The sequence below is a fragment of the Pecten maximus genome, chromosome 1 (assembly GCF_902652985.1).
Source record: "Pecten maximus chromosome 1, xPecMax1.1, whole genome shotgun sequence".
NCBI classification, from domain to species: domain Eukaryota; kingdom Metazoa; phylum Mollusca; class Bivalvia; order Pectinida; family Pectinidae; genus Pecten; species Pecten maximus.
The window spans coordinates 28,502,402-28,528,546 of record NC_047015.1 but is presented as its reverse complement, the minus strand read 5'-3'; the positions used below and the strand labels follow the sequence as shown (position 1 = coordinate 28,528,546).

Here is a 26,145-nt window from a genome sequence, read left to right as displayed (position 1 = left end):
TGTACTAGATTCAAGACCTACATCCCCTTATTTACAGAATTATTGCCATTTGTTAAAATTGAGTTTCTGGAGCATAACATTTATTGCATTTAAACTAGGATAATGTAATTTTGTGTATACATTGGTCATTATAAGATAATGTGAAGTGTACCAAATTCATGGCCTGTAAGCCCTTGTTAGTCCCCTACCAGTGGCTACAGTTTTCCTCTTGGTCCCTCTTGTACAATGTATGTAACATCAAAGTTTGTCAACACTCTAGCAGCTTCATTCCTTGAGAGATTTTGATCAAACTTACACAGTTTTAAAGAACCATAATTTCTCTAGAGAAGTTTAATTTCAGGGTTGCAAGGTCAAGGTCATGTTACTAGTTTTAGAAAATGCTTTGTCAGCACCCTAGCGGCTTCATTCTTTGATGCATTTTTTTTTATCAAACTTCACACAATTATAAAGGACCATGATATCTAAGACAAGATCAAGTTTCAGGTTTGTTGGGTCAAGGTCACGATCAAATCCTTTTCGGTGCTTTAGCGTCTTCATTCCTTCAGGGGTTTTGATCAAACTTCACACAGGCAATATCTCGGACAAGCTTGAGTTTCAAGGTTGTTTATTGAAGGTTAAGGTCACTTACTTAATTTGGAATATTCAGTGTCACCACTGTAGCTGCTTCATTTCTTTAACGAATTTCATCAAATTTCACACCCTTGTAAATAACCGTTATAGCTAGCATGGTAGGGGATAGATATGGTAAAGCAGTACTCAGTATGCTTGTTCACAGATTTATTGCCCTTTGTTGCGTGTCTGAAGCATAACTTTGCTCACAGTTAAGAAAGGATCACGAAACTTGCTGTGGATATCAGTTACGCTAAGACAATGTACAGCATACTTGATATAGGGCTCAAAACCCCATATTTACAGAGGAATTGCCCTTGGTTAAAATTTCATGTCAGAACGATATTATTAACTATTTTGAATTGATGCCAATGAAACTTATAGCTGACATAAACATTAAGTATCATATTGACTGATAGAATCTGCTCCTGAATCTTAAGTATAAAGCATAGTTAGTATTTTTAGCCCACCATCATCAGATGGTGGGCTGTTCAAATCGCCCTGCGTCCGTGGTCCGTGGTCCGTCCGTCCGTCCGTCCCTCCGTCCGTCCGTCCCTCCGTCCCTCCGTCCGTAAACAATTCTTGTTATCGCTATTTCTCAGAAAGTACTGAAGGGATCTTTCTCAAATTTCATATGTAGGTTCCCCTTGGTGCCTAGTTATGCATATTGCGTTTTGAGACCAATCAGAAAACAAAATGGCCGACAGGCTGCCATCTTGGATTTTGACAATTGAAGTTTGTTATCGCTATTTCTGAGAAAGTACTGAAGGGATTTTTCTCAAATTTCACATGAAGGTTCCCCTTGGTACTTAGTTATGCATATTGCGTTTTGAGACCAATCGGATAACAACATGGCCGACAGGCAGCCATCTTGGATTTTGACAATTGAAGTTTGTTATCGCTATTTCTGAGAAAGTACTGAAGGGATCTTTCTCAAATTTAATATGAAGGTTCCCCTTGGTGCCTAGTTATGCATATTGCGTTTTGAGACCAATCGGATAACAACATGGCCGACAGGCAGCCATCCTGGATTTTGACAATTGAAGTTTGTTATCGCTATTTCTGAGAAAGTACTGAATGGATCTTTCTCAAATTTCATATGAAGGTTCCCCTTGGTGCCTAGTTATGCATATTGCGTTTTGAGACCTATCGGATAACAACATGGCCGACAGGCAGCCATCTTGGATTTTGACAATTGAAGTTTGTTATCGCTATTTCTGAGAAAGTACTGAAGGGATCTTTCTCAAATTTCATATGTAGGTTCCCCTTGGTGCCTAGTTATGCATATTGCGATTTGAGACCAATCGGAAAACAAAATGGCCGACAGGCAGCCATCTTGGATTTTGACAATTGAAGATTGTTATCGCTATTTCTGAGAAAGTACTGAAGGGATCTTTCTCAAATTTCATATGTAGGTTCCCCTTGGTGCCTAGTTATGCATATTGCGATTTGAGACCAATCGGAAAACAACAAGGCCGACAGGCAGCCATCTTGGATTTTGACAATTGAAGTTTGTTACTACTATTTCTGAGAAAGTACTGAATGGATCTTTCTGAAATTTCATATGTAGGTTTCCCTTGGTGCCTAGTTATGCATATTGCGTTTTGAGACCAATCCGAAAACAACATGGCCGACAGGCAGCCATCTTGGATTTTGACAATTGAAGTTTGTTATCGCTATTTCTGAGAATGTACTGAATGGATCTTTCTCAAATTGCATATGTAAGTTTCCCTTGGTGCCTAGTTATGCATATTGCGTTTTGAGACCAATCGGATAACAACATGGCCGACAGGCAGCCATCATGGATTTTGACAATTTAAGTTTGTTATCACTATTTCTGAGAAAGTACTGAATGGATCTTTCTGAAATTTCATACGTAGGTTGCCCTTGGTGCCTAGTTATGCATATTGCGTTTTGAGACCAATCAGAAAACAACATGGCCGACAGACCGCCATCTTGGATTTTAACAATTGAAGTTTGTTATCTCTATTTCTCAAAGTACTGAATGGATCTTTCTCAAATTTCATAAGTAGGTTCCCCTTGGTCCCTTGTATTGCATTTTTGGACCAGTCTGTCCTGAAAACAACCTGGCAAACAAACAGCCATTATCGTTAAATCTCAAATTTCTTATATAGCTAGGATTCCCTTGTTTGAAAAGTACTGGAGGGATGTCTCAATTTGCACAGATTAGTAAAATGAAGGGAAAAGTAGAGAAAAGATCAATCTGACATGGAACCTATGAAGATCATTCAATGGTGGGCGCCAAGATCCCTCTGGTTATGTATGTTTTATTAAAAAAATATCTAATAATGATGATTGTTAAATGGTGATGGTAGTGTGAAGGATGATATATTACAATTATTGATTGTTGATGATGATATATATGTTTGGAAAATAAAAAAAAATTATAAGAAAAAAAAAATTTAATGTTAAACGAGGAAAAATTGTTTTGTTTTGTTAGCCCACCATCATCAGATGGTGGGCTATTCAAATCGCCCTGCGTCCGTGGTCCGTGGTCCGTCCGTCCGTCCGTAAACAATTCTTGTTATCGCTAATCCTCAGAGAGTACTGAAGGGATCTTTCCCAAATTTCATATGTGGGTTCCCCTTGGTGCCTAGTTATGCATATTGCATTTTGAGACCAATCGGAAAACAACATGGCCGACAGGCAGCCATCTTGGATTTTGACAATTGAAGTTTGTTATCGCTATTTCTGAGAAAGTACTGAAGGGATCTTTCTCAAATTTCATATGTAGGCTTCCCTTGGTGCCTAGTTATGCATATTGCATTTTGAGACCAATCGGAAAACAACATGGCCGACAGGCAGCCATCTTGGATTTTGATAATTGAAGTTTGTTATCGCTATTTCTGAGAAAGTACTGAAGGGATCTTTCTCAAATTTCATATGTGGGCTTCCCTTGGTGCCTAGTTATGCATATTGCATTTTGAGACCAATCAGAAAACAACATGGCCAACAGGCAGCCATCTTGGATTTTGATAATTGAAGTTTGTTATCGCTATTTCTGAGAAAGTACTGAAGGGATCTTTCTCAAATTTCATATGTAGACTCCCCCTGGTGCCTAGTTATGCATATTGCATTTTGAGACCAATCGGAAAACAACATGGCCGACAGGCAGCCATCTTGGATTTTGATAATTGAAGTTTGTTATCGCTATTTCTGAGAAAGTACTGAAGGGATCTTTCTCAAATTTCATATGTAGGTTCCCCTTGGTGCCTAAATATGCATATTGCATTTTGAGACCAATCGGAAAACAACATGGCCGACAGGCAGCCATCTTGGATTTTGACAATTGAAGTTTGTTATCGCTATTTCTGAGAAAGTACTGAAGGGATCTTTCTCAAATTTCATATGTAGATTCCCCTTGGTGCCTAGTTATGCATATTGCATTTTGAGACCAATCGGAAAACAACATGGCCGACAGGCAGCCATCTTGGATTTTGACAATTGAAGTTTGTTATCGCTATTTCTGAGAAAGTACTGAAGGGATCTTTCTAAAATTTCATATGTAGATTCCCCTTGGTGCCTAGTTATGCATATTGCATTTTGAGACCAATCGGACAACAACATGGCCGACAGGCAGCCATCTTGGATTTTGACAATTGAAGTTTGTTATTGCTATTTCTCAGAAACTTATGAAGGGATCTTTCTGAAATTTCATATAAAGGTTCCCCTTGGTGCCTAGTTATGCATATTGCGTTTTGAGACCAATTGGAAAACAACATGGCCGACAGGCAGCCATCTTGGATTTTGACAATTGAAGTTTGTTATCGCTATTTCTCAGATACTTATGAAGGGATCTTTCTCAAATTTCATATGTAGGTTTCCCTCGGTGCCTAGTTATGCATATTGCATTTTGAGACCAATCAGAAAACAACATGGCCGACAGGCAGCCATCTTGGATTTTGACAATTGAAGTTTGTTATCGCTATTTCTCAGAAAGTACTGAAGGGATCTTTCCGAAATTTCATATGTAGGTTCCCCTCTGTGCTTAGTTATGCATATTGCATTTTGAGACTATTCGGAAAACAACATGGCCGACAGGCAGTCATCTTGGATTTTGACAATTGAAGTTTGTTATCGCTATTTCTCAGAAAGTACTGAAGGGATCTTTCTCAAATTTCATATGTAGGTTTCCCTCAGTGCGTAGTTATGCATATTGCATTTTGAGACCAATCGAAAAACAACATGGCCGACAGGCAGCCATCTTGGATTTTGACAATTGAAGATTGTTATCGCTATTTATCAGAAATTGCTGAAAGGTTCTTTCTGAATTTCATTTGTAGGTTGCCCTCTGTGTCTAGTTATACATATTGGATTTTGAGACCAGTCAGAAAACAACATGGCCGACAGGCAGCCATCTTGGATTTTGACAATTGAAGTTTGTTATCGCTATTTCTCAGAAAGTACTGAAGGGATCTTTCTCAAATTTCATATGTAGGTTTCCCTCAGTGCGTAGTTATGCATATTGCATTTTGAGACCAATCGAAAAACAACATGGCCGACAGGCAGCCATCTTGGATTTTGACAATTGAAGATTGTTATCGCTATTTATCAGAAATTGCTGAAAGGATCTTTCTGAATTTCATTTGTAGGTTGCCCTCTGTGTCTAGTTATACATATTGGATTTTGAGACCAGTCAGAAAACAACCTGGCTGACAGGCAGCCATCTTGTATTTTGAAAATTGAAGTTTGTTATCTCTATTGTACAGAAGGTACTGAAGGGATCTTTCTCAAATTTCATATGTAGGTTCCCCTTGGTCCCTGGTATTGCATTTTGGGACCAATCGGAAAACAACATGGCCGACAGACAGCCGTTATCGCTAAATCTTAAATTTTATATATAGGTTCCCCTTGTTTGAAAAGTACTAGATCTAGAGGGCTGTTTCTGAATTTACACAGATTAGTAAGACTTAGAAGAAGGGAAAAGTAGAGAAAAGATCAATCTGACATGGAACCTATAAAAGATCATTCAATGGTGGGCGCCAAGATCCCTCTGGGATCTCTTGTTATCTTCCGCCATATCTTGCCCTGAGAATCCTTTAATGAGTAAAATAAGGAAAATATGATGCAAACACTGGTATCTTTACACTAAATATATAGGTTAAATCAACACAAGGGAACCAATATTATGTCAATAGTTAGAACTGCAGGTATACTATACACTGACAAAGCCATCATTAATTGATAATAGCTGTTAATAGAATGCTATACAATATAAGAATTTAAAAAGTTGACAAATTAAATGCTGAACACTTCTATTTTACAACAGTAGAGAGAGAAGGACTTCATTGGATGTTTTCAGTATCAATGTTAAAACTTCAACGGAGAATAATGATCAATGTATTTTTGTCCTTGTAAGTTGTATGACTAGATATATTCTCTTTTGTAGTCTGCAAGTAGTGTTAACCAGATGGACAGCAGCCGTAACAGTGATACCCACACCTTGACTGAGCGGAGTCAGGGGTATAAAGGGCCTGATAGCGAGGTCACTAACAAGTCCACACTCAATGACCTGTTAGAGACGCTGAAGAAGCTTGAGGAAGAGGAACATTTGGTCACACCTAAGCCAGAGAAGAAGAATGCCTGGTGTAAGTGTAATAATATATTACAGTGTAGGCTCCAGATTGGTTAAACACATGTATCACAAAAGTTTTCTTTCAACTATGAAATACATGTATTTGATTCATTGTTTGTACATATGATGAAAAGTACTGGAATTAGGGGTTAGTCCTGGAAAAGTGCTGGAATTCGCTCACAAGTGCTTGAAAAATGCTAATATTCGTGCTTACTTGCTGTAAACATGCTTTTTCAGATTCCTTAAAAATGAGTAATTGATCGCAAGATATTATAAAAAGATTTTCATCCTCAGCATTATTAATTTTCAAATGAGTAGACAACACATTAAACTAAACCATGATGGCGTTTCTACAGTAATGATCATACATATAAACCATGATAGCTGTTTCTACAGTAATGACCATACATATAAACCATCATAGCTGTTTCTACAGTAATTATCATACATATAAACCATGATAGCTGTTTCTACAGTAATGATCATTCATATAAATAATGATAGCTGTTCCTACAGTAATGACCATACATATAAACCATGATAGCTGTTTCTACGGTAATGATCATACATATAAACCATGGTAGCTGTTTCTACAGTAATGATCATACATATAAACCATGATAGCTGTTTCTACAGTAATGACCATACATATAAACCATCATAGCTGTTTCTACAGTAATGATCATTCATATAAATAATGATAGCTGTTCCTACAGTAATGACCATACATATAAACCATGATAGCTGTTTCTACGGTAATGATCATACATATAAACCATCATAGCTGTTTCTACGGTAATTATCTTACATATAAACCATGATAGCTGTTTCTACGGTAATGATCATACATATAAATCATGATAGCTGTTTCTACAGTAATTATCATACATATAAACCATCATAGCTGTTTCTACCGTAATGATCATACATATAAACAACCATAGCTCTTTCTACAGTAATGATCATACATATAAACCATAATAGCTGTTTCTACGGTAATGATCATACATATAAACCATGATAGCTGTTTCTACAGTAATGACCATACATATAAACCATCATAGCTGTTTCTACAGTAATTATCATACATATAAACCATGATAGCTGTTTCTACAGTAATGACCATACATATAAACCATCATAGCTGTTTCTACGGTAATGATCATACATATAAACCATGATAGCTGTTCTACAGTAATGATCATACATATAAACCATGATAGCTGTTTCTACAGTAATGATCATACATATAAACCATCATAGCTGTTTCTACGGTAATGACCATACATATAAACCATGATAGCTGTTTCTACGGTAATGATCATACATATAAACCATCATAGCTGTTTCTACAGTAATGACCATACATATAAACCATCATAGCTGTTTCTACAGTAATGATCATACATATAAACCATGATAGCTGTTTCTACAGTAATGACCATACACATTAAACTGTTCCAACTTGTTCTGATTTCAGTTGTATCAAATTTCATGTGCTGTTCATGGAAAATGTAGATTCATTGTACTGATAAATTAATATTTGTTTCTTTAGTGGATGACTTGGAGAAAGTAGCCCAGTCCAGTGAGAAGGATGTTGCCTATTTGACTGCTGATAAACTCCAGGAGTTGAACAGACCGAGAGACGGAGGTGCTGCCAGTGGTTACCTCAGTGATGACAAGCTCAAAAGTATCATGTCCTTCCTTGATGAAGTACAGGTCGCTGACAGAATCAGTGCTGTAGAACAGGTAAAGAAACATGCATTGTTACAGGTAAAGACACATGAATGTTACAGGTAAAGACACATAAATGTTACAGGTAAAGAAACATGAATTGTTACAGGTAAAGAAACGTGAATTGTTACAGGTAAAGACACATGAATGTTACAGGTAAAGACACATGAATTGTTACAGGTAAAGACACATGAATGTTACAGGTAAAGAAACATGAATTGTTACAGGTAAAGAAACGTGAATTGTTACAGGTTAAGACACATGAATTGTTACAGGTAAAGACACATAAATGTTACAGGTAAAGACACATAAATTGTTACAGGTAAAGAAACATGCATTGTTACAGGTAAAGAAACATGAATGTTACAGGTAAAGACACATGAATTGTTACAGGTAAAGACACATGCATTGTTACAGGTAAAGAAACATGAATTGTTACAGGTATAGAAACATAAATTGTTACAAGTAAAGAAACATGCATTGTTACAGGTAAAGACACATGCATTGTTACAGGTAAAGAAACAAATTGTTACAGGTAAAGAAACATGAATTGTTACAGGTAAAGAAACATGAATTGTTACAGGTTAAGAAACATAAATTGTTACAGGTTAAGAAATATAAATTGTTACAAGTAAAGAAACATGAATTGTTACAGGTAAAGAAACATGAATTGTTCGCTAATTTTCTAATTTGGAGCTCTAAGAAACTTCTCCTCAAATAAGGTATGAAAGAAATGGAGTGTGAAACAGTAAGATAATTGCTAGGATCTGAAATGCTCGGGATGACTTGTGAATAGTCAATAGATTTAAAACAAAATACAAGCATTACGTTTTTGGACTATTAATGACTGAGAATCAATTAAAAAAATCATGTAACTACATGTATTGTGGATAACATTTTCCTAAATGTTAGAATACATGTTTTTGAAGTAGTGAGAGTACTATAGAAATCTTTTATAGCTAGAGTGCTAGATAACGTCATGTCAGCATAAAGACACCAGAGGACTTCTATGGTAAGACAGCTGTTTAAGGTTTTATTCTGTTATAGGAGATAAGTAAGGCATCAGAGGACTTTGACCGACCAGTACCACTTGTACCCTCTGTAGACGAGCTTGCTGAACTTGAACACGCTCAGGAAGCTGCTAACGAAGTAACTTCCACAGTGTTGTCACAGCGACTAGAACTTGATGAGAAAAAAAGAACAGTTAGCATGCTACAGAAAGCTCTAGTAAGTAAATATTAGTTGTTAGTTGCATGGTGATATTTTACAGTTTTTACATTGATGTTAATTCAAATTAAGTCTGAATGAGTCCATTATTCAATAATCTGTTTTTGTATGTCAAAATATCAGTGTCCCTTGCCTTTTCTATGAGGTAAACATTGAATAGTTAAGATACTTCCATTTACATTTGCATTTATATTTAAATAAGCAGATTTTTGTGAAAACAACATGCAGAAGGTTTTGCATCATACACAGCATGTCAGAATCAAATAGAAATATCCTAAAAGTAATCACCTGTATTTTAGAACCAGCAGCGTGAATTAACAGTCAGACATGCAAAGGAAACAGACAAAGAAATGAAAAAAAGGCTTGAAATACAAAAGGATGAATATGAAGAGGCTATAAAACGACATCTCTCATTCATTGATCAGGTTTGTAAATTATATAAAACTGTTGCTGAATTCACTCAACTGTCCCATACTTGCTCAATTTAATTTTTAATCATCTTTTAAGTAATTCATTTGAAAACAATCACAAACAACCCCTACTGTATTAATTTTTACAGAGAATTTTTCACTTTTCTGCTTGCAAGGAAATACTATTTGCCACTTAATTTATCCTGATTAACACCATTTTTTTCTTTTTTAAAAAGCAGGGCACTAAATAAAGTTTTTCCATCAAACTATAGAACACTGTGACCTACTTTTGGTATATGATACATCATTTTGACCTTCATTATGAAATTCGGAGAAAATAAAGGTTTCTAGAGCACCTGTTAACAACCCCATATCAAACATTGCATGCATGGTTAGGCATTCGACTGTGTGACACACAATACATGCAATCACATTGAGTTATTGATTATAAACATATAAGTAGAGGGGTGAAAGTAGTGACAAGACCCATTCGTCAAATTCAGTTAAGTTGTAAAAAGGTTTTAGCTTGAAATATATTGAAAACCAACTTTCTAGAACTACGTCTTTTTTGCAGTGGTAATTACATTTTTTTTTATCTTTTTATCTGTGATATTGTATTCATGTACATAGAGCACTTGTATGATTAAAGAGTAATTTTGAACAGTTCTTGGCCAATGAAATTGGGACACCAACAAACATACATGTTTAAAAGGTTAGGGGCCAGTAATAACTTGTTCACACTGACCAATAGCCTACAGATTAGTTTATATTAAAGTGTTTGGTGTAGGTCTATAGTGTCCTTACCAGGAAGGACTTTCTGGTGAATGAGAAAACACCCATAACCTGTTTCTGTTCATACAACAGCTGATTGATGACAAAAAAAGCTTGAGTGAGAGGTGTGAACAACTAGTAAAGGAGTTGAAGACTGTGGATCGGAAATACCAGGATAAGTTTAGGAGCATGGATGACAAGTAAGCTATTTCTTATATCAATTGATGGCGGCAAAATTTTAAACTCGCCTGTACGAAGTCTCGGGGGAGCTATTGCTATACCTCTGGCTTTGTCATCTCCGTAGACAGCCATGTTAAAGTTTTCATAGCAATGTTGTGTTAATACTAATGCAGATACAGCTTAGGTATTTTACATGTTTGTTCCTTGGCACAAGACCTTTCCATTTCCTTAGTTGACCTGTTGACCTTGATCATGACCTTTGACCTACTTAAAAAAATGACTACAGTATGTTAACTTTATTAGATAGCGATTATATTTGACATGTTTGTTCCTTATCTTAAGACCTTTCCATTGGTACTACATTTGCTGAGATATCTTGACCTCTGATTGACAGAGACATTTTTTTTTATTCTCAAAAACAATTGCAGTGGTTTATGTCAAACTTGATATGGATTTAGGCCCACATCACTCGTATTAGTGTTTTAAGGAGTCTGTGTTTTGCTGAAGTGTAGGTACTAATACACGATGTACATGAATGATTACCTCCAGTATGAAAGCACTCGCATAAAAACAAGCTCTATCTGTAAGTTTCTTTAGAGTTCATTTATCAAAATAAAAATGTATATCAATTTTCCCTTGAAGGCATTCAATTGAGATGAAGAAATTAAAAGACATGCATGAAGCTGCTGAAAAGCTTAGAAGGGAGAGATGGATTGAAGATAAGACTAAAAAAATAAAGGTATAGAAATAATTGTACATGGTAATAAAGAGCATTTAACTTAACTGACTTAATGATAGTTTAGTTATAGTACTTCATTTCTTTGGTTAAAGTTTAGTTAATATAGTACTTCATTTCTGTGGTTAATGGTTATGACACAACCTCAATATCAAATCTTAACTGCAAAACATACCTAAAAACCAAAAATGATACATAATGTATGCAGTTATTTCACATGAATATGTTGAAATGTCAGTGATATTTAAAAAGAAATAATGTCAGCTGGAGTATTTTAGAGGGGAAACACCTTTGAGTAGGGTAAAATATCACTAATGACTATGATGGTAAAATATCACTAATGACTATGATGGTAAAATATCACTAATGACTGAAGGATAATGTGCTAGTTTTAAAAACCAGTCCAAGAAAATTATAAATCATAATGAAGATTTTTGCTTTGGTTGTTGTGTAAAAGGAGATGACAGTGAAGGGACTGGAGCCAGAGATACAGAGGCTGATAGCCAAACACAAAAATGAGTTCAAGAAGATGAAACAGATCCATGAGGCAGAGTTGCTTGAATCTGACGAGCGTGCTGCCCAAAGATATGTAAAGATGACCGAGGAACTCCGAGACCAGCTGGCACAAGAGAAGGAAGCAGCATGTGCACGAGAGAGGGAACTGGCCAAACAAAGGTATTCCAATGGATTTTATATCTTATTGTTTTATGGTTCTTAGATAAAAAGTTTACACTACAGTGTTTTAAATGTCTACCACTGAAAACTGGTGTATAAATTGTCTAAGGAGTGCAATCAAGCATGAGCTTTCAAAAATCTCCCCTATAACGCGTTCGAGATACACTGGTAGCTTGGGATGAGTTATGCCGGATTAGTTGTTCCCTCACCGATGGCCATTGGTTTTCCCTATGGGTTTTCCTCCAATATCTAAAACATTTTTTTCCATTTTTCTACAGAGATTATGTTGATTGTTGACTTTGTAAACAACATTGTATAAATGTTCTTTTCATTTATTTTATTTTCATCATGTAGATATGAGAAAGAGCTACAAAATGAAGAGGAAGCATACCAGCAGCAGCGTCGGCGGCTATACACCGAGGTTCAGGAAGAGAAGGACCGGGTTGCCCAGCAGGCTTCGCGCCAGAGGACTGATCTTGATAAGCTACAGCGACAGCTTGAGGATAGCCACCGACATGCACTCAATGCCATGAAGTCTGAGTTTGAAAAGGCCAGAGAGGAACAAGAACGGAGACATAATGTAAGTTTTGATACAGGATATGTAGTTTGCTATTACCCAATTTACTAATCTTTGGCTACTTTTGCTAATTACCAATGTAATATGTGCATATTTATGCATAATTGATGTGGTATCTGAATTCTGATTTGATTGGTTCATGTTCATTAGCTTTTTCTTAAAATGAATAGTTTGTGACCAAGTTAATATGTAGATCAAGTATGACAAAGGCTTATATTGCACATGCATATTAGCAATGTTTGAACTAAGTACATTGCAATTTCCCACAACCGATCCTTCTCAAATCCAATCACCTCTTGATATTTACCAATAGAAATGACGATGTAGTAGGTAAATTGGTACATAACACCCATGAATAGAGGAGTATTGATATAATTGTATACTAATCAAAACGGTCAAGATTAAAACAAGTCAACATGCATCATGGAAGCAGTATGGTCTGTTTTACCATAAGGAACAAGTGTAGAGCTATAAAGCCAGAGTTTCGCATCTAATTTTAAAATGTAATATCAGTGTCCTAAATAAGGCCAGTAGGAACTGGTTAATGTTTAAAGTTCTTGTTCTTATTTTGTAAAACCGTTCCAGATTTTAATGAAATATCCCTTATTGTGCCCCATAAACACAGGTGTAGTGACAGGCTGGATGCAGTTCTTTGCCAATGACTTGTTTACATTTGCAATCAGTATAAGAACTTGTTTGAATACTTTAATTTTTATAAATTTTGCAATCTATATACCGGGGTATGTATCTATTAACTTCCATAATATTAACACTGCTTAAAAGATATAAAACGTCATCTGATCAGTAGTATTCTCGATTCCTGACTTGTCAAAATCGATCACTTCTCCAATGCGAACCCTCTCTGAAATGGCCAAATATTCATGTACTGTGCATGATCGGTTCAGAGAAATTCCACTGTAAATCTACAAAAACCTCCACTGAAGTTCTATACCATTGTCCTGAGATTCTACAAATGTCTGGTCTGGATTATCAAAGTGTGTACTACATATTTCTGACAGGAGGAAACAACAGATATAAAAGAGAAGGTTAAGATCGAAAAGGAGCAGTGGGAGGAGAACTATCGTAAAAAACAGGATACCTGGATCATGCAGAAGGAGCGTGAACTTAGGGATCAAGTGAAGCGAGACCGGGACAAGGAGATTGAGTTGGTTATCTCTAGACTCGAGGATGATGCCACTTCATCACGTGAAGATTGTGAACGAACTGCAGAAAACAAGATCAAGTAAGATTACTTAAAACTTTAAACACAAAATTAAGTTGAAATAACAATTTCAACATACCAGTAAACGGGAGAAATGTAAAGTCCAAAAGCATACACCTCACACCCTTCTAATTTGGTTTGTACATTTATTAGAGGTCTGGGAGTGATGTTAAGGCAAAATCACGCAGAAAAAATTTGTGATTTTTTCGCGTTTAAGCATTTTGTGGAATTAACTTTTTTAGCACCAAAACCCACTTTAAAGTTTTTGGGGTACCATAAAATTAATCCACCTTAGATTTTTGGGGTAAGTTTTTGGAAAGCTTTGATTTATACATGTCCATTAGAGGTCTAGGAGTGATGTTATGTGACGTACAATTTCAAAATGACATGCTTATACATACATAAAAAAATTAGTGCATAGTGTGATTGCTGCTGCTGGTGAGCTTCACAATCTTTTCTTGCACTTGCTAAATACTTGTTTTATTATTCTGGTGAAATTTTTAGATTGATGTTCGTGAATTTCCATACCATAAGAAGGATCATAATTCCTCATTTTAAGCATGCTAGAGCATTTGCAACATTAGCTATGGCTTGCTTCTTATGCATGTAGATAATGGCTTAATGTTACTTTTACACAGGAGAATACGAGAAAAATATCAAACAGAGATGAAGGATTTGGAACGATCTGAAATGCAAGCTTTAGAAAAATACAATGAAATGAAGGTAGGTTTATTTTAAATTTTTAATTTGCTTATTTTTTTTATGGGACATTCTGCTTGAAAAGATAACCATTTCTTACATTTATTCATAAGTGTGCCATTTGGACTTTAAGAAATTTTGAAGAGAAAAACACCATCATGCAACCAAGATTATCTCATGTGTTCAACATTGAGCCTTGAGATATGGCTTGTAGGTCTTAATATGGAAAGGATCTTCATCGATCCTTCAAACATTAATATAAAGGTGAGCAATACAGTCTGACTTGACCTTTTGTTGTTTTTGATCTGTTCCAGGCAAAACTAACTGAAGTTGAAGGAGAAAATGAATGCCTTAAAGTGTATTTAAAACAAAAAGATCAAGAAATTGCCCAACTACAGCAAGTAAGTTTCCCACAATCAGGTATATCTGACTAATGGGCACTGAATTTACAGAAATTCTTGTCAGGGAATGTGGAAAATGACGAATTGTTGGAAACCTAGGCTGTTACAAAAGATGTTAGAAATATCAATTTAACAAAGATTTTTTCAATTTTCATTTGCTAACAGATTGATATTATACATGCCGGGGTATATTATTTATAATACATGTATGACATACAAAAGTTCTTTATATTTACATTAGGTTTACACATTGTTTTGTTGATAATCTGTTCATAATCAGCCCTTATATGTGAACTTGACTTACTGCATGTGTTTTGAGTTACTTGTTAAAGTATGCATACATGTATGTGTGCTATATCTAAAAAAAGTCTAATACCTGTTTAGTCTATCTGGTGTTGCAGTATAAAAGTATGTATAAAAAATTTGATCCGGGTGTTGAACATTACTGAATTTATATATTTATCATACATAACTCTTAAAACTTGCTTCAGCTGACAGATAAAATGCACAAGGAGAGAGATCGTGTCTCGGACATTATAAGACAGGAATTTGCTGATCGACTTGTAACCACTGATGAGGAAAACCGTAGAATTAAAAATGAAATGTCTGAAATGAAAGCAAGGCATCGTATTGAGCTGGACAGAGCCAAAGATCAAATAGAAGAGGTCAAGAAACGCAAGGATGATGAAATGGAAGAAGTACATAAAAGGTAATATTAATTTTTGTACACGTTGGTAAATTTATCCCAATATGTGTTTTACACACTTTTGTTGTAATATTGGTGTAAGCTCATATAATATCATTTCTGTCTGAATACACCTGGTGTATATATAAAAAATTACATCATTTTTGGATCAAAGTTAATATGATATCAAGAATATAACATTAAGATGTCATGATGATCATGGACATGCAGTCTTCAAATATCCATGTGCAGTCCAAAGTCTAAATATCATCTAAATATAGTCCCAAAATCCTATATTCACTTAAATGAAAACACATTATGTTGCTAGAAACAATTCATCAGATAATTTACCTGTGAATGATCACTTTGGCATCACACCGGCATATGTTATTTTACTGTGTAATACTCACTTTCTGATTCAATATAAAGGAAAACAACTGTTGGGATCCTACAGTAAGGTAAATATTGTGATACTGTTACAGGGTGAAGCAGGCTATTGTGAAGAAGGAAGAGGTGTTGAACCAGGTGCGACAGCAGTACCAGGCTTCACAAAAAAGGGCAGACCATCTGGAGGGGCTACTACAGCAACAGCGCAAACAGCTCCTCAACAAATGACATGTCCAACATCTAGCTGCAAGGAACATTTTGTTGTGTAGACAAATTGTGTAGATTTAGTACAGTAGCTGTACATTATCTAATGTTAGAGTGACTCTCCTATTAGTTAGAGCAAAAGCATCTCTGCTTAGTTGGAATAAGGTACTATAACACAGACAGAAAACAATGCGCTGATGTGTCACACAGACAACAAACATTTGGCTGAGGTGTCATATAGACAACAAACATTTGGCTGAGGTGTCATATAGACAACAAACATTTGGCTGAGGTGTCATATAGACAACAAACATTTGGCTGAGGTGTCATATAGACAACAAACATTTGGCTGATGTGTCACACAGACAACAAACATTTGGCTGAGGTGTCACATAGACAACAAACATTTGGCTGAGGTAACACAGACAACAAACATTTGGCTGAGGTGTCACACAGACAACAAACATTTGGCTGAGGTGTCACATAGACAACAAACATTTGGCTGAGGTGTCACACAGACAACAAACATTTGGCTGAGGTGTCACACAGACAACAAACATTTGGCTGAGGTAACACACAGACAACAAACATTTGGCTGAGGTGTCACACAGACAACAAACATTTGGCTGAGGTAACACACAGACAACAAACATTTGGCTGAGGTGTCACACAGACAACAAACATTTGGCTGAGGTGTCACACAGACAACAAACATTTGGCTGAGGTGTCACACAGACAACAAACATTTGGCTGAGGTGTCACAGACAACAAACATTTGGCTGAGGTGTCACAGACAACACACATTTGGCTGAGGTGTCACGTAGACAACACACATTTGGCTGAGGTGTCACATAGACAACAAACATTTGGCTGAGGTGTCACACAGACAACAAACATTTGGCTGAGGTGTCACATAGACAACAAACATTTGGCTGAGGTGTCACACAGACAACAAACATTTGGCTGAGGTGTCACACAGACAACAAACATTTGGCTGAGGTGTCATATAGACAACAAACATTTGGCTGAGGTGTCACACAGACAACAAACATTTGGCTGAGGTGTCACACAGACAACAAACATTTGGCTGAGGTGTCACATAGACATTTGTAATCACTTGCAGGTCCATTCTACCTATAAGAAACACCGAGTGAAATGTTGGGACAGCAGATATCAGTGTAAAGCTAATACTGAGTTGAGGTGTTTCATTGACTACTGAATGTATGCAACCTCTGTTATAAGTAGCAGTATATAAAAGACAGTAGAATGCCAATTAACTTGAACCCAGGTTACCTTAACCTTCAACTATGATAATCTTGCTCACAAATAATACATAGCTTACTTTATTGCTCTGTGACTGTATGTGACAGCTAATTCAAATTATGGATTTATCTTGTTGGGATCACATCAGTGCATTTCTACTGTAAACACTGGAGAAATGTGATAGAAACATGATTGACTAGGGTATGATGTATATGATAAAATGTATTAACTTTTAATCATGAAGCATACATTTTGTTGTTACAAGTCAATAGAAGGTATATTGTATGACTAACTGTATGTCGGGTATATCACCCATGAAGCAAGTTTCAAAAATTTGTAATTATATTCCCACATTTGAAATTTGATTTTTATCTTCTTCAGTTTATACTCACTTTCCCAATGAATTATTGGTCTGTTGGTGTGTGCTTAAGGTTTACATTTTATTTTTCATTTTTTTTCATCTTTAATTACAAATAAATTGAAAATGTATCTCAAATACAGTATAGAGATTTGAATTAATCATGAGGGATGAGGGATGTACAGTGTAGTCCTGCATAATCTTAATCTACTGCTTCAAATATTTCTGTTTTGAATATCTTGACAGTAATAGTCTGGTGAAGGAGTTCTTTGATTCTCGTCTGGACATTGGTTTGAACAGTTACGATATCTGGATGACTAGATAGTGTATGTCAAACACTTTATCTTATGGTGAAGGTCACTTTTTTTCTTCTGACATAATTAGGAACAATTTCAAAAAAGTGTAAATGCTTTAGTGTGTCAGCACTTATGAGTTTCAAAGAAATCAATGTGTTTAGACCATTGTTTCTTCAGAAGTAAATAAGGTCGATTAAATTTTCATTGAAATCACTTTGGAAACCCTTGTGTTTCTTCAAAAATCTATAGATTTGCACAAGTTTGAGTTTAGAATGAATTAAATGTGTTGGGGGTCAGCAAGTCTCTACAGAAATGAGTTTGTTACAACCACTTTATACATATATATATATATATATATACATATATAATAATAAAAAAACTCGACGACTGGCTTTCAAGCTAATAATAAAAAAACTTGACGACTGGCTTTCAAGCTAATAATAAAAAAACTTGACGACTGGCTTTCAAGTCGAGTTTTTTTTATTATTATATCTTTATTCTTACTTTCACATGGAAACAAACTATTTTTTCACTATATATACATATATATAGTTTTTATGGATGAAATTAATAAATTATGTTTGGATAATAAGTTTTTGGCCTTGACATAAATTTGTACAAAAGGCAATGTGGGGTCCTACATAAACCAACATGTCCAGACCCAAGGGGTTTCACAACTGAAACATATTACCTGGTGTTGTAAATCTTTGTCAAGATATGGAAGATTATATATTTGCTTTAGAAGCATTAGAATATTGTAAGACATCTCATATGTAGTTGTTATTATCAACTAGTTAACCTTTCCTTTGTTATTATATTAAATGGTTATTTTTTTAACATTTATAGAAAAGTATGGAGTATCATGCAGATAGGGATTCCCTTCGGTGTTGGTGGAAATTAAACCAAAGAATGAGAACATTTTTCATCCATAGAATTAGTCTGTTGTAGCTTTGCTCTATATTCAGGAACTTTACAGAAGTTGTTAAATATTTGTGTGTTGATATTGTAAAATGATAAAATCATGTTCTATAAACAGTTAATAATCAGATTCCCTGTGGTTGTGATCTATACTTGGCTGTTTACCCTGTCACTAGTTATGATTTCCCCTGGTCATTATTAGGAGAACCCACTTACTTAAGCATTGATATTCTATTTATATGTAGTGCTACATGTTGACTTAAATATTAAGTAGTGATCCTGTTAGAATATGTTGTAAGCTGTGTTGTGAGTCATGTGTAAAAGGAGATAGGCTCTATATGTATGTTGTGTGACTGGACATGTGAGTCAGTTGTAAGCTGTGTTGTGAGTCATGTGTAAAAGGTGTATGTTGTGTGGCTGGACATGTGAGAAAAAAGTTGTCTCATTCTTGTTTGATTACCATAATACTGTTTTAGTTTAAACATGTTTGTATCGTCATATCTGGAAAATAAGGATTGTTATATCTGGGCAATGAAAGGATTGACACAGTTTAACTTAACTTCCATTCTCCATAAATATACATAATTTTGAATTATAGTACACAATGGACAGCAGTGAATATATTATTATATAAGAGAAAGAAGAGGCAGGGAAAGGTAGGATATTTATTTATATTGGTTACAATGATCTGTTGATGATACGTCCAATCCTGTGAGCATTCATGTCGCTGTTTTATATGTAAGCTATAATCTCCCATTAGCAGAAGTCTGTGATATTAATGTCCATGTAATCATGAGCATATGCTATAGATGTTACATATTTATCTATTTTAAATGTTCAATGTCATTGTTATTTCTTGAATTATTATGTATTCTTAGCTCCTATGGTACAAAGTGTCTGAGCTTATGCAAAATGTTGTATTGATTTGTCTTGTTACTTGTCTTTAAAATAAATCCTATATAACCATAAGGTCTAGAGTCATGTTGTGTCAATTTATAGTTGTCTTCTAATGCTGTAGGTCCTGTTTGAGAAAACTGTGATGGGTAATGAGTTGTTGTTGAGCTTTGCCATGTAGGCTAATTTGAAAAGGTATTTCAGATTTCAGAAGTCTGGAAAGTCTGAAGAACTGAGGACTGGTTTTATTCCCAAATGTATAAACATGCCTTGCTTTGTTTCCACATGACAAAGTTACCGTCCTACCTGGAATCACCAGTACAGTGTATTTCATTTAATATAACATTTCAAAAAGGAATTTTTCTAAGCACAAAAATGTCGAAACATATAGAATACATTGTACCATCAACTTGAAAAAAAAAGTATACAATAAAGTTAATTGTAAGGCTTTTCTATTTGGTAACCCTTTAAAATGCATTTCTCTCTCGATTTTGAGGCCTGCAATGAAACATTTCTACAGGTAGATGACCCTGTCATGTTAATGTCACCTGTAAAATTACAGGTACAAACTTTTTTTTCTATTAATTTAATTCTTTGTTAAAAAGAACATGTGAACACAATGAAGAAACAGAAAGTTATCATTGTTGAGCTCAACCTTCCCTATGAAGAACAGTTATATTGTAATACTTGACTGTATATAAGCTGAAAGATGATACAAAATCAAGGAAGTAAAATTTGTAAGTTTAATGTCTGGTATTTGTTGATTTTATTATTGTTTTCCAATGTTTAGTTATAAAGTACAGAATCTGTTGTTTGATAAGTTTGAAATTCAATTAGTTCTGCTGTTTTATACATATTCCTGTTAAGGATCAAAACTGCAAAACTGGAGATCGCAAGATAAGGAAATATTAGAAAACTGGATAATTTTGTTTACGTTGCTCAAATCTAATCAAATAAGCTGCTTAAACTTTTTAGCTCGTCTCTTCAAAGAAGAGTGAGAGCTTATGTTGTCACTCCGGCATCGGTGTCTGCGTCAGCGTTGGTTTTCCAAATGTTAAGTGTTTGGTGCAAGTGTTGAAAAGCATGGTAATTTATGGTAAAATGGTCCCTGTGCAGGTTAGACTATCCCCTGCTGGAGTTAAAATAAAAGATTTTTTGGGAAAAAAACATTTTTGAATTTTTTTGGACTTAAAATATTTCTGCGTTAAGTTTTTGGTGCAAGTGTTGAAACGTATGAATACATCACTTTATAATTGTACTAGGGTGCTGATAATTGGCAATAGAGTCCCTATGGAGTTAAACTATCCCCTGCTGGAGTTAAACTAAAAGATTAAAAAAAAAAGACAACAACAAAAAACAGATTTTTCTGCATCAAGTTTTTGGTGCAAGTGGCAAGTGTTGAAACGTATGAATGCATCACTTTATGATTGTACTAGGGTGCTGATATCTGGCAATAGAGTCCCTCTGGCGTTAAACTATCCCCTGTCGGAGTTAAACTTATAGATTTAAAAAAAAATAAAACCTGATTTTTGGACATAGAATATTTCTGCATTAAGTTTATGTTGCAAGTGTTAAAAGGTTTTGATACATCATTTTATAATTGTACTAGGGTGCTGATATTTGGCAATAGAGTCCCTATGGAGTAAGACTATCCCTTCCTGGAGTAAAACTAAAAAAAAAGGATTTTTTCTTTTGAAATCTGTTTTTTGTTTGTTTTTGTTTTAAATCTTTGGATTAAGATCATTTTTATAAGTTTATGTTGCGAGTGTTGAAAGGCATAGTAAAACATGGTATTAGGTTCCCTTTGGGGGTTAAACTATCCCTTGCCAGAGTTAAACTGAAAGAAAAAAAACAGATTTTTTGGTTATTTGTTTGTATGCAAGTGTTGAAAGCTATTAACACATCACTTTATGATTGTACTATTGATATTTGGTAAAAGAGTCCCTCTTGAGTTACACTATCCCTTCTTGGAGTGAAACTGAAAAAACATCAATGTGAAAATGCTCACATTAGACAATTTATATACCGGTCCACATTTTTCAAGGGAGACAATTCTCATTAGGATAGTATTTTATCAAAAAATTGAAGAAATAGGTCCAAACGCAATTACAGTTGTAGTTAATATTTTTATTCAATCCAACAGCATAGCTTGTCTCCCGAATGTTTGTCAATAAATAATATAGGTATATATATAAATTGGTATGGCTTTGAAAATTGCATGAATACACAAAACACAATCTGATCAACTGATCAAGTAAACAATATGAATATTATTAATGCAATTTGCGAAACCATACCAATTAATATATCTTAATTATTTATTGACAAACATTTGCGAGACGAGCTATGCTGTTCTCCAACAGCTCTTGTTGTTACAACTTCTTGATAAAAATATAAGACTAGTCATAATAATTTTTTCCCAAAACTCTCAGTTTGAGGCTAAAAATTTGAGTTTTGCAAGGAGTTTTCCATATCAAATGGAGTAAACTGGAGACTTTACGATTATGATTATTGGAATTTTTTTTAAAGATGTGATAACAATTTTTACCATCTGTCAATTGAAATAAAATTACAGACTATAACGGCTTCCACTGCTAAGTGTTAAATCTGATACCATGTACTTAAGCTGGGTAGAGCTCATATATTTCAATAGTTTTGCAGTTTGACAGTTCATGATAAGTTGTTTGAAAACAAATATCTTAAATTTCCTAATTGTGATTTTTGTTATTTATTTATTTATTTATGGATACAGTATTATCTGTATTATTACATGTTTAACTTGACTTTATTTCATGTATGTGCACCTGCTACAAAAAATGTATACTTCAATTGGTATGTTTTTTCATCATATTATTAAATAATTTCATATCTTAATAGTCTAGTTGCTTTATCTGATTCCAGATACAACATGTGGTAGTCAGTGTCATTGCATTATCAAATATATGCCTGGTTGTAAATTTCAGCCTTATTTGAAGGTATATTTATTTGTACTGTCCCTGTGTTATCTTCTCAGCTGTGATCACGTAGCTCTGAACGATGGGTAGACAATTATATCGATTGTATGAATATTCGTTCTATTGTCTTCTAACTAGTAGTATCCCCTTGTTGTGAATCACGGAATTATAAAATTAACAGGGTAATGCTTCATGGATTAACAATTTATAAAGTTTTAATAAATGTTTTTTAGTTAAGTTCAGGTAAGTCCATGGTTCCGGTCATGTTACCATTCCGGCAGTTAGTACAACCCACATGAATAACACTACGTGTTCACGCCGTTAGCTTCAGACAACTAGGTGCCGTATTGCATGTGTAAGTGATTACGTCTTGATCTCTATGTAAGTTAGGTTACAGCATGGCGCACGACAGCCGACAGTAGTGATGTTACATCACGTACGAGTTCTTTTCCGACGTTTATCGTCACACACCCGAACAGAATGGGTTCGGGATTTTTCTGCAACCAACCTACGGGTCTCTGTTATATCAAGTGGTGGACTTGGCACTCCAAAATCGATCGTGGTGAAAGTGAAAATACAAGACCGAAAGGATAAACATTCCATCGACGATGTCCACAAGGATGATCACCAGTACAAACGTCATATCTGGAAAAGGTTAACATTTTATGTGTTTCAGTAAACCCTTCAAAGCATTTGACACTTAGGTTAAAAGTATGTATCTATTTGGCATGTCTAACGACGTTCTAACTGTAGGGCAGTCAGAATTACGGCTCTCTGTCGCAGTTAATGTTGATAGTCGTTTTCACTCCATATAAAACACTGAAACTTTTAAGTTACCGACCCAATCATGACTCGTCATTCCGCAAGTTTTTGATAGTTAACATCGACGTTATACTTATAAATTAGACATCATTGGAAAGAACAAAGATGGGGTAGAGTACATTTTTTGTAACTGGAGAAGGAAAAATGCAATGACCAGAATCCAGGACATGCGAACTCATGACAGATCAAGACAGATGTTCTAAACCATTCCAGCTACTTGGCCACCAACGTTCAGTCCAGTCCAGTCTGCTACAATCCTCCCTCCTCCGACAAAGTCTTCCACAAGACACACATGAGACCATGTATCACCTTTGTGGTTATTTAGTTGGAAGCTTATTTGAGCGGGGGAAATGCCACGATCAGACTGGGCTTGAACCCGAGAACTCTGAACTCGTAGGATGTAGCCATTTGAGCTGCATGGCCACTGGCGTTCAGTCCAGTCCAGTTCACTACATTCCTCCCTTCTCCAACAAAGTCTTCCACAAGACAAACACGAGACACTATATCACTTTCGTGGGTATTTAGTTGGACACTTAATTGACCGGGGGAAATGTCACAATCAGACTTGGCTTGAATCTGGGACTTATGAACTCTTAGGGAAAAGCTCTAACCATTTGTGTCACATGGCCACCGGTGTTCAGCCCAGTCCAGTCCGCTACATTCTTCTCTCCTCCAAGAAAGTCTTCCAGAAGACACACAAGACAATATACCATTTTCGTGGGTATTCATTTAGGCGCTTAATGGAGGGGGGAAATGCCGTGATTAGACTGGGCTTGAACCCAGGACATCCAAACTCTTAGGCAGATACCATTTTAGCTACCTGGCCACCTGCGTTCAGCCAGTCCAGTTCCCCTACACATCAAAGTTTCCTCATATGAATGACTTTGACCTATTTTATAGGTCACAGTTGAGTCTAAAAATCTTCTCAAGTTCCAGAGGCCTGATATTTTGCTGAAAAGTATCTAAGACCAAGTACTATTGTTATGACCTTGACCTATTTCAAAAGTTGCATGGGTCGAATAGAAAAAATACCTTTGATATTAAATCTCAAATTCTAGAAAACCAAGAGGCCTGATATTTTGCCAGCAGGCACTTAGGAATATTTTATCTGTAAGTACTTAAAAACATGACTGTGAACTATGAAGATCCTCAAATCAATGACCTTAACCTATTTCAAAGCTCACATGGGTCAAATAGATAAAATCCCTCTGATAATCTCAAATTCTAGAGAACCAAGAGGCCTGATATTTTTCCAGCAAATACTTAGGACAGCTTTTTGCCAGCAGGTACATAGGACAGTGTTATAAAGATTCTCATATAAATGACCATGACCTAGGGAACTTCATACTTGGGGTATTGGTTCACCTGCATTAGGCAGTGTCATTTAAAAAGTAGGTCAGTCTGATCTACATCCAAGTATAAAATTCGTTTGGGCCTGATTTCCTGCACTTGATTTTGACTTTTGACATCTTCTGAAATTTGTGATAATACTTCATTCACTTCAATACCACCGAATGGGATTATTGAATCATTAGATACTGTTGAGCTAGTGTCGGTTATTCAGTATCTAGAATTAGATTCTACACATAATCTGTCCATTCTTGCCATATGGTTTTGTATTTAGTTGGGGACTGTGTGTTGAATAAGGTACACAGCCAAGGACATTAATAGATACATTATCTTTTACAGTTACCTGTTCAACTGTGGCGAAGGTACTAAAAGAATGTATGCCACGAACAAGTAAGTACATTTTGTGTAGGAAAAAGGCATAGGTAGAATACACATATATAATGTTCAATATGATTATTATTATAATTTACTCATGAACAATTGCATTATGGAAACATGATGAACTTATTATTTCATGCATTTTAATCAAACTTTATATATTGGTCAAGAATGAGAATACCTCAAAGAAGTTATGTTTCAGGGTGCCAAGGGAACAACAAGGTCATTGATACTAGTTAAAGAAAATCTGTGTCAGCACTCTAGTTACTTCATCTTTAAACAGTTTAATAAAACCTGATACAATGGTCAAGGAAGAGAAGGTCAGGGAGGGACAGGGTCATCATTACTAGAAAGGGATGGTCGGGGACAAGGTCATCATTACTATTTATATATATACCTTATATCAGGATATTTCAGCGGGTTTGTATACTTGGTATGCAAGGGGATTTGTTATGGTAGCTATTACAGGTACAGAATAATATATACAATGTATAATATATACTGTGTTTCTTCAGGTTTACAAAGAATGCCATTGAAGACATTTTTATTACAGTCACAAATTGGGAGAATTTGGGAGGGTTAAAAGGTATGTATCATTTTTCATACCAAATCAATGCTTTTGTTGGTATAATGCTTAGCAAGGGTCATATGAGGAAGGATGTGATTAATGACAAACTACATAGTATCTAAATTAGATAGAATTAGACTGGGCAGTCACTGGTCAACAAGTTATACTGTTGGATAGTGTCTGTAGCCTATTTGGTGTTCCTAACCTCAAATTCTGCTCTGGATGTTTTTT

General features: G+C 35.3%; 2 protein-coding genes across 7 annotated transcripts in view; both read left to right on the top strand.

Annotated features, from left to right (window-relative positions):
• Positions 1-19,917, top strand: part of LOC117329474 (centrosomal protein of 131 kDa-like) — a 28,643-nt gene extending 8,726 nt beyond the window's left edge. The window contains exons 8-21 of one of the 6 annotated variants that reach the window (XR_004533220.1): positions 6,020-6,218; positions 7,761-7,954; positions 8,987-9,166; positions 9,466-9,591; positions 10,441-10,547; positions 11,170-11,266; positions 11,721-11,938; positions 12,293-12,518; positions 13,535-13,758; positions 14,376-14,460; positions 14,751-14,837; positions 15,329-15,546; positions 16,005-16,868; positions 16,958-19,917. Coding sequence is in view for 1 of the 6 variants with exons in the window: in XM_033887433.1 (XP_033743324.1) it covers positions 6,020-6,218; positions 7,761-7,954; positions 8,987-9,166; positions 9,466-9,591; positions 10,441-10,547; positions 11,170-11,266; positions 11,721-11,938; positions 12,293-12,518; positions 13,535-13,758; positions 14,376-14,460; positions 14,751-14,837; positions 15,329-15,546; positions 16,005-16,137 (2,094 nt within the window). In the remaining 5 variants the exon portion in view is untranslated. Of the gene's footprint in view, positions 1-6,019; positions 6,219-7,760; positions 7,955-8,986; positions 9,167-9,465; positions 9,592-10,440; positions 10,548-11,169; positions 11,267-11,720; positions 11,939-12,292; positions 12,519-13,534; positions 13,759-14,375; positions 14,461-14,750; positions 14,838-15,328; positions 15,547-16,004 lie in introns of all 6 variants that reach the window. The other 5 variants (XR_004533219.1, XR_004533216.1, XR_004533221.1 and 2 more) reach the window with 5 other exon arrangements.
• A 3,184-nt stretch (positions 19,918-23,101) lies between these two features.
• Positions 23,102-26,145, top strand: part of LOC117329465 (zinc phosphodiesterase ELAC protein 2-like) — a 37,256-nt gene continuing 34,212 nt past the window's right edge. The window contains exons 1-3 of the mRNA XM_033887421.1: positions 23,102-23,450; positions 25,308-25,358; positions 25,862-25,932. Coding sequence (XP_033743312.1) covers positions 23,221-23,450; positions 25,308-25,358; positions 25,862-25,932 — 352 coding nt within the window. The 5' untranslated portion in view covers positions 23,102-23,220. The remainder of the gene's footprint in view (positions 23,451-25,307; positions 25,359-25,861; positions 25,933-26,145) is intronic.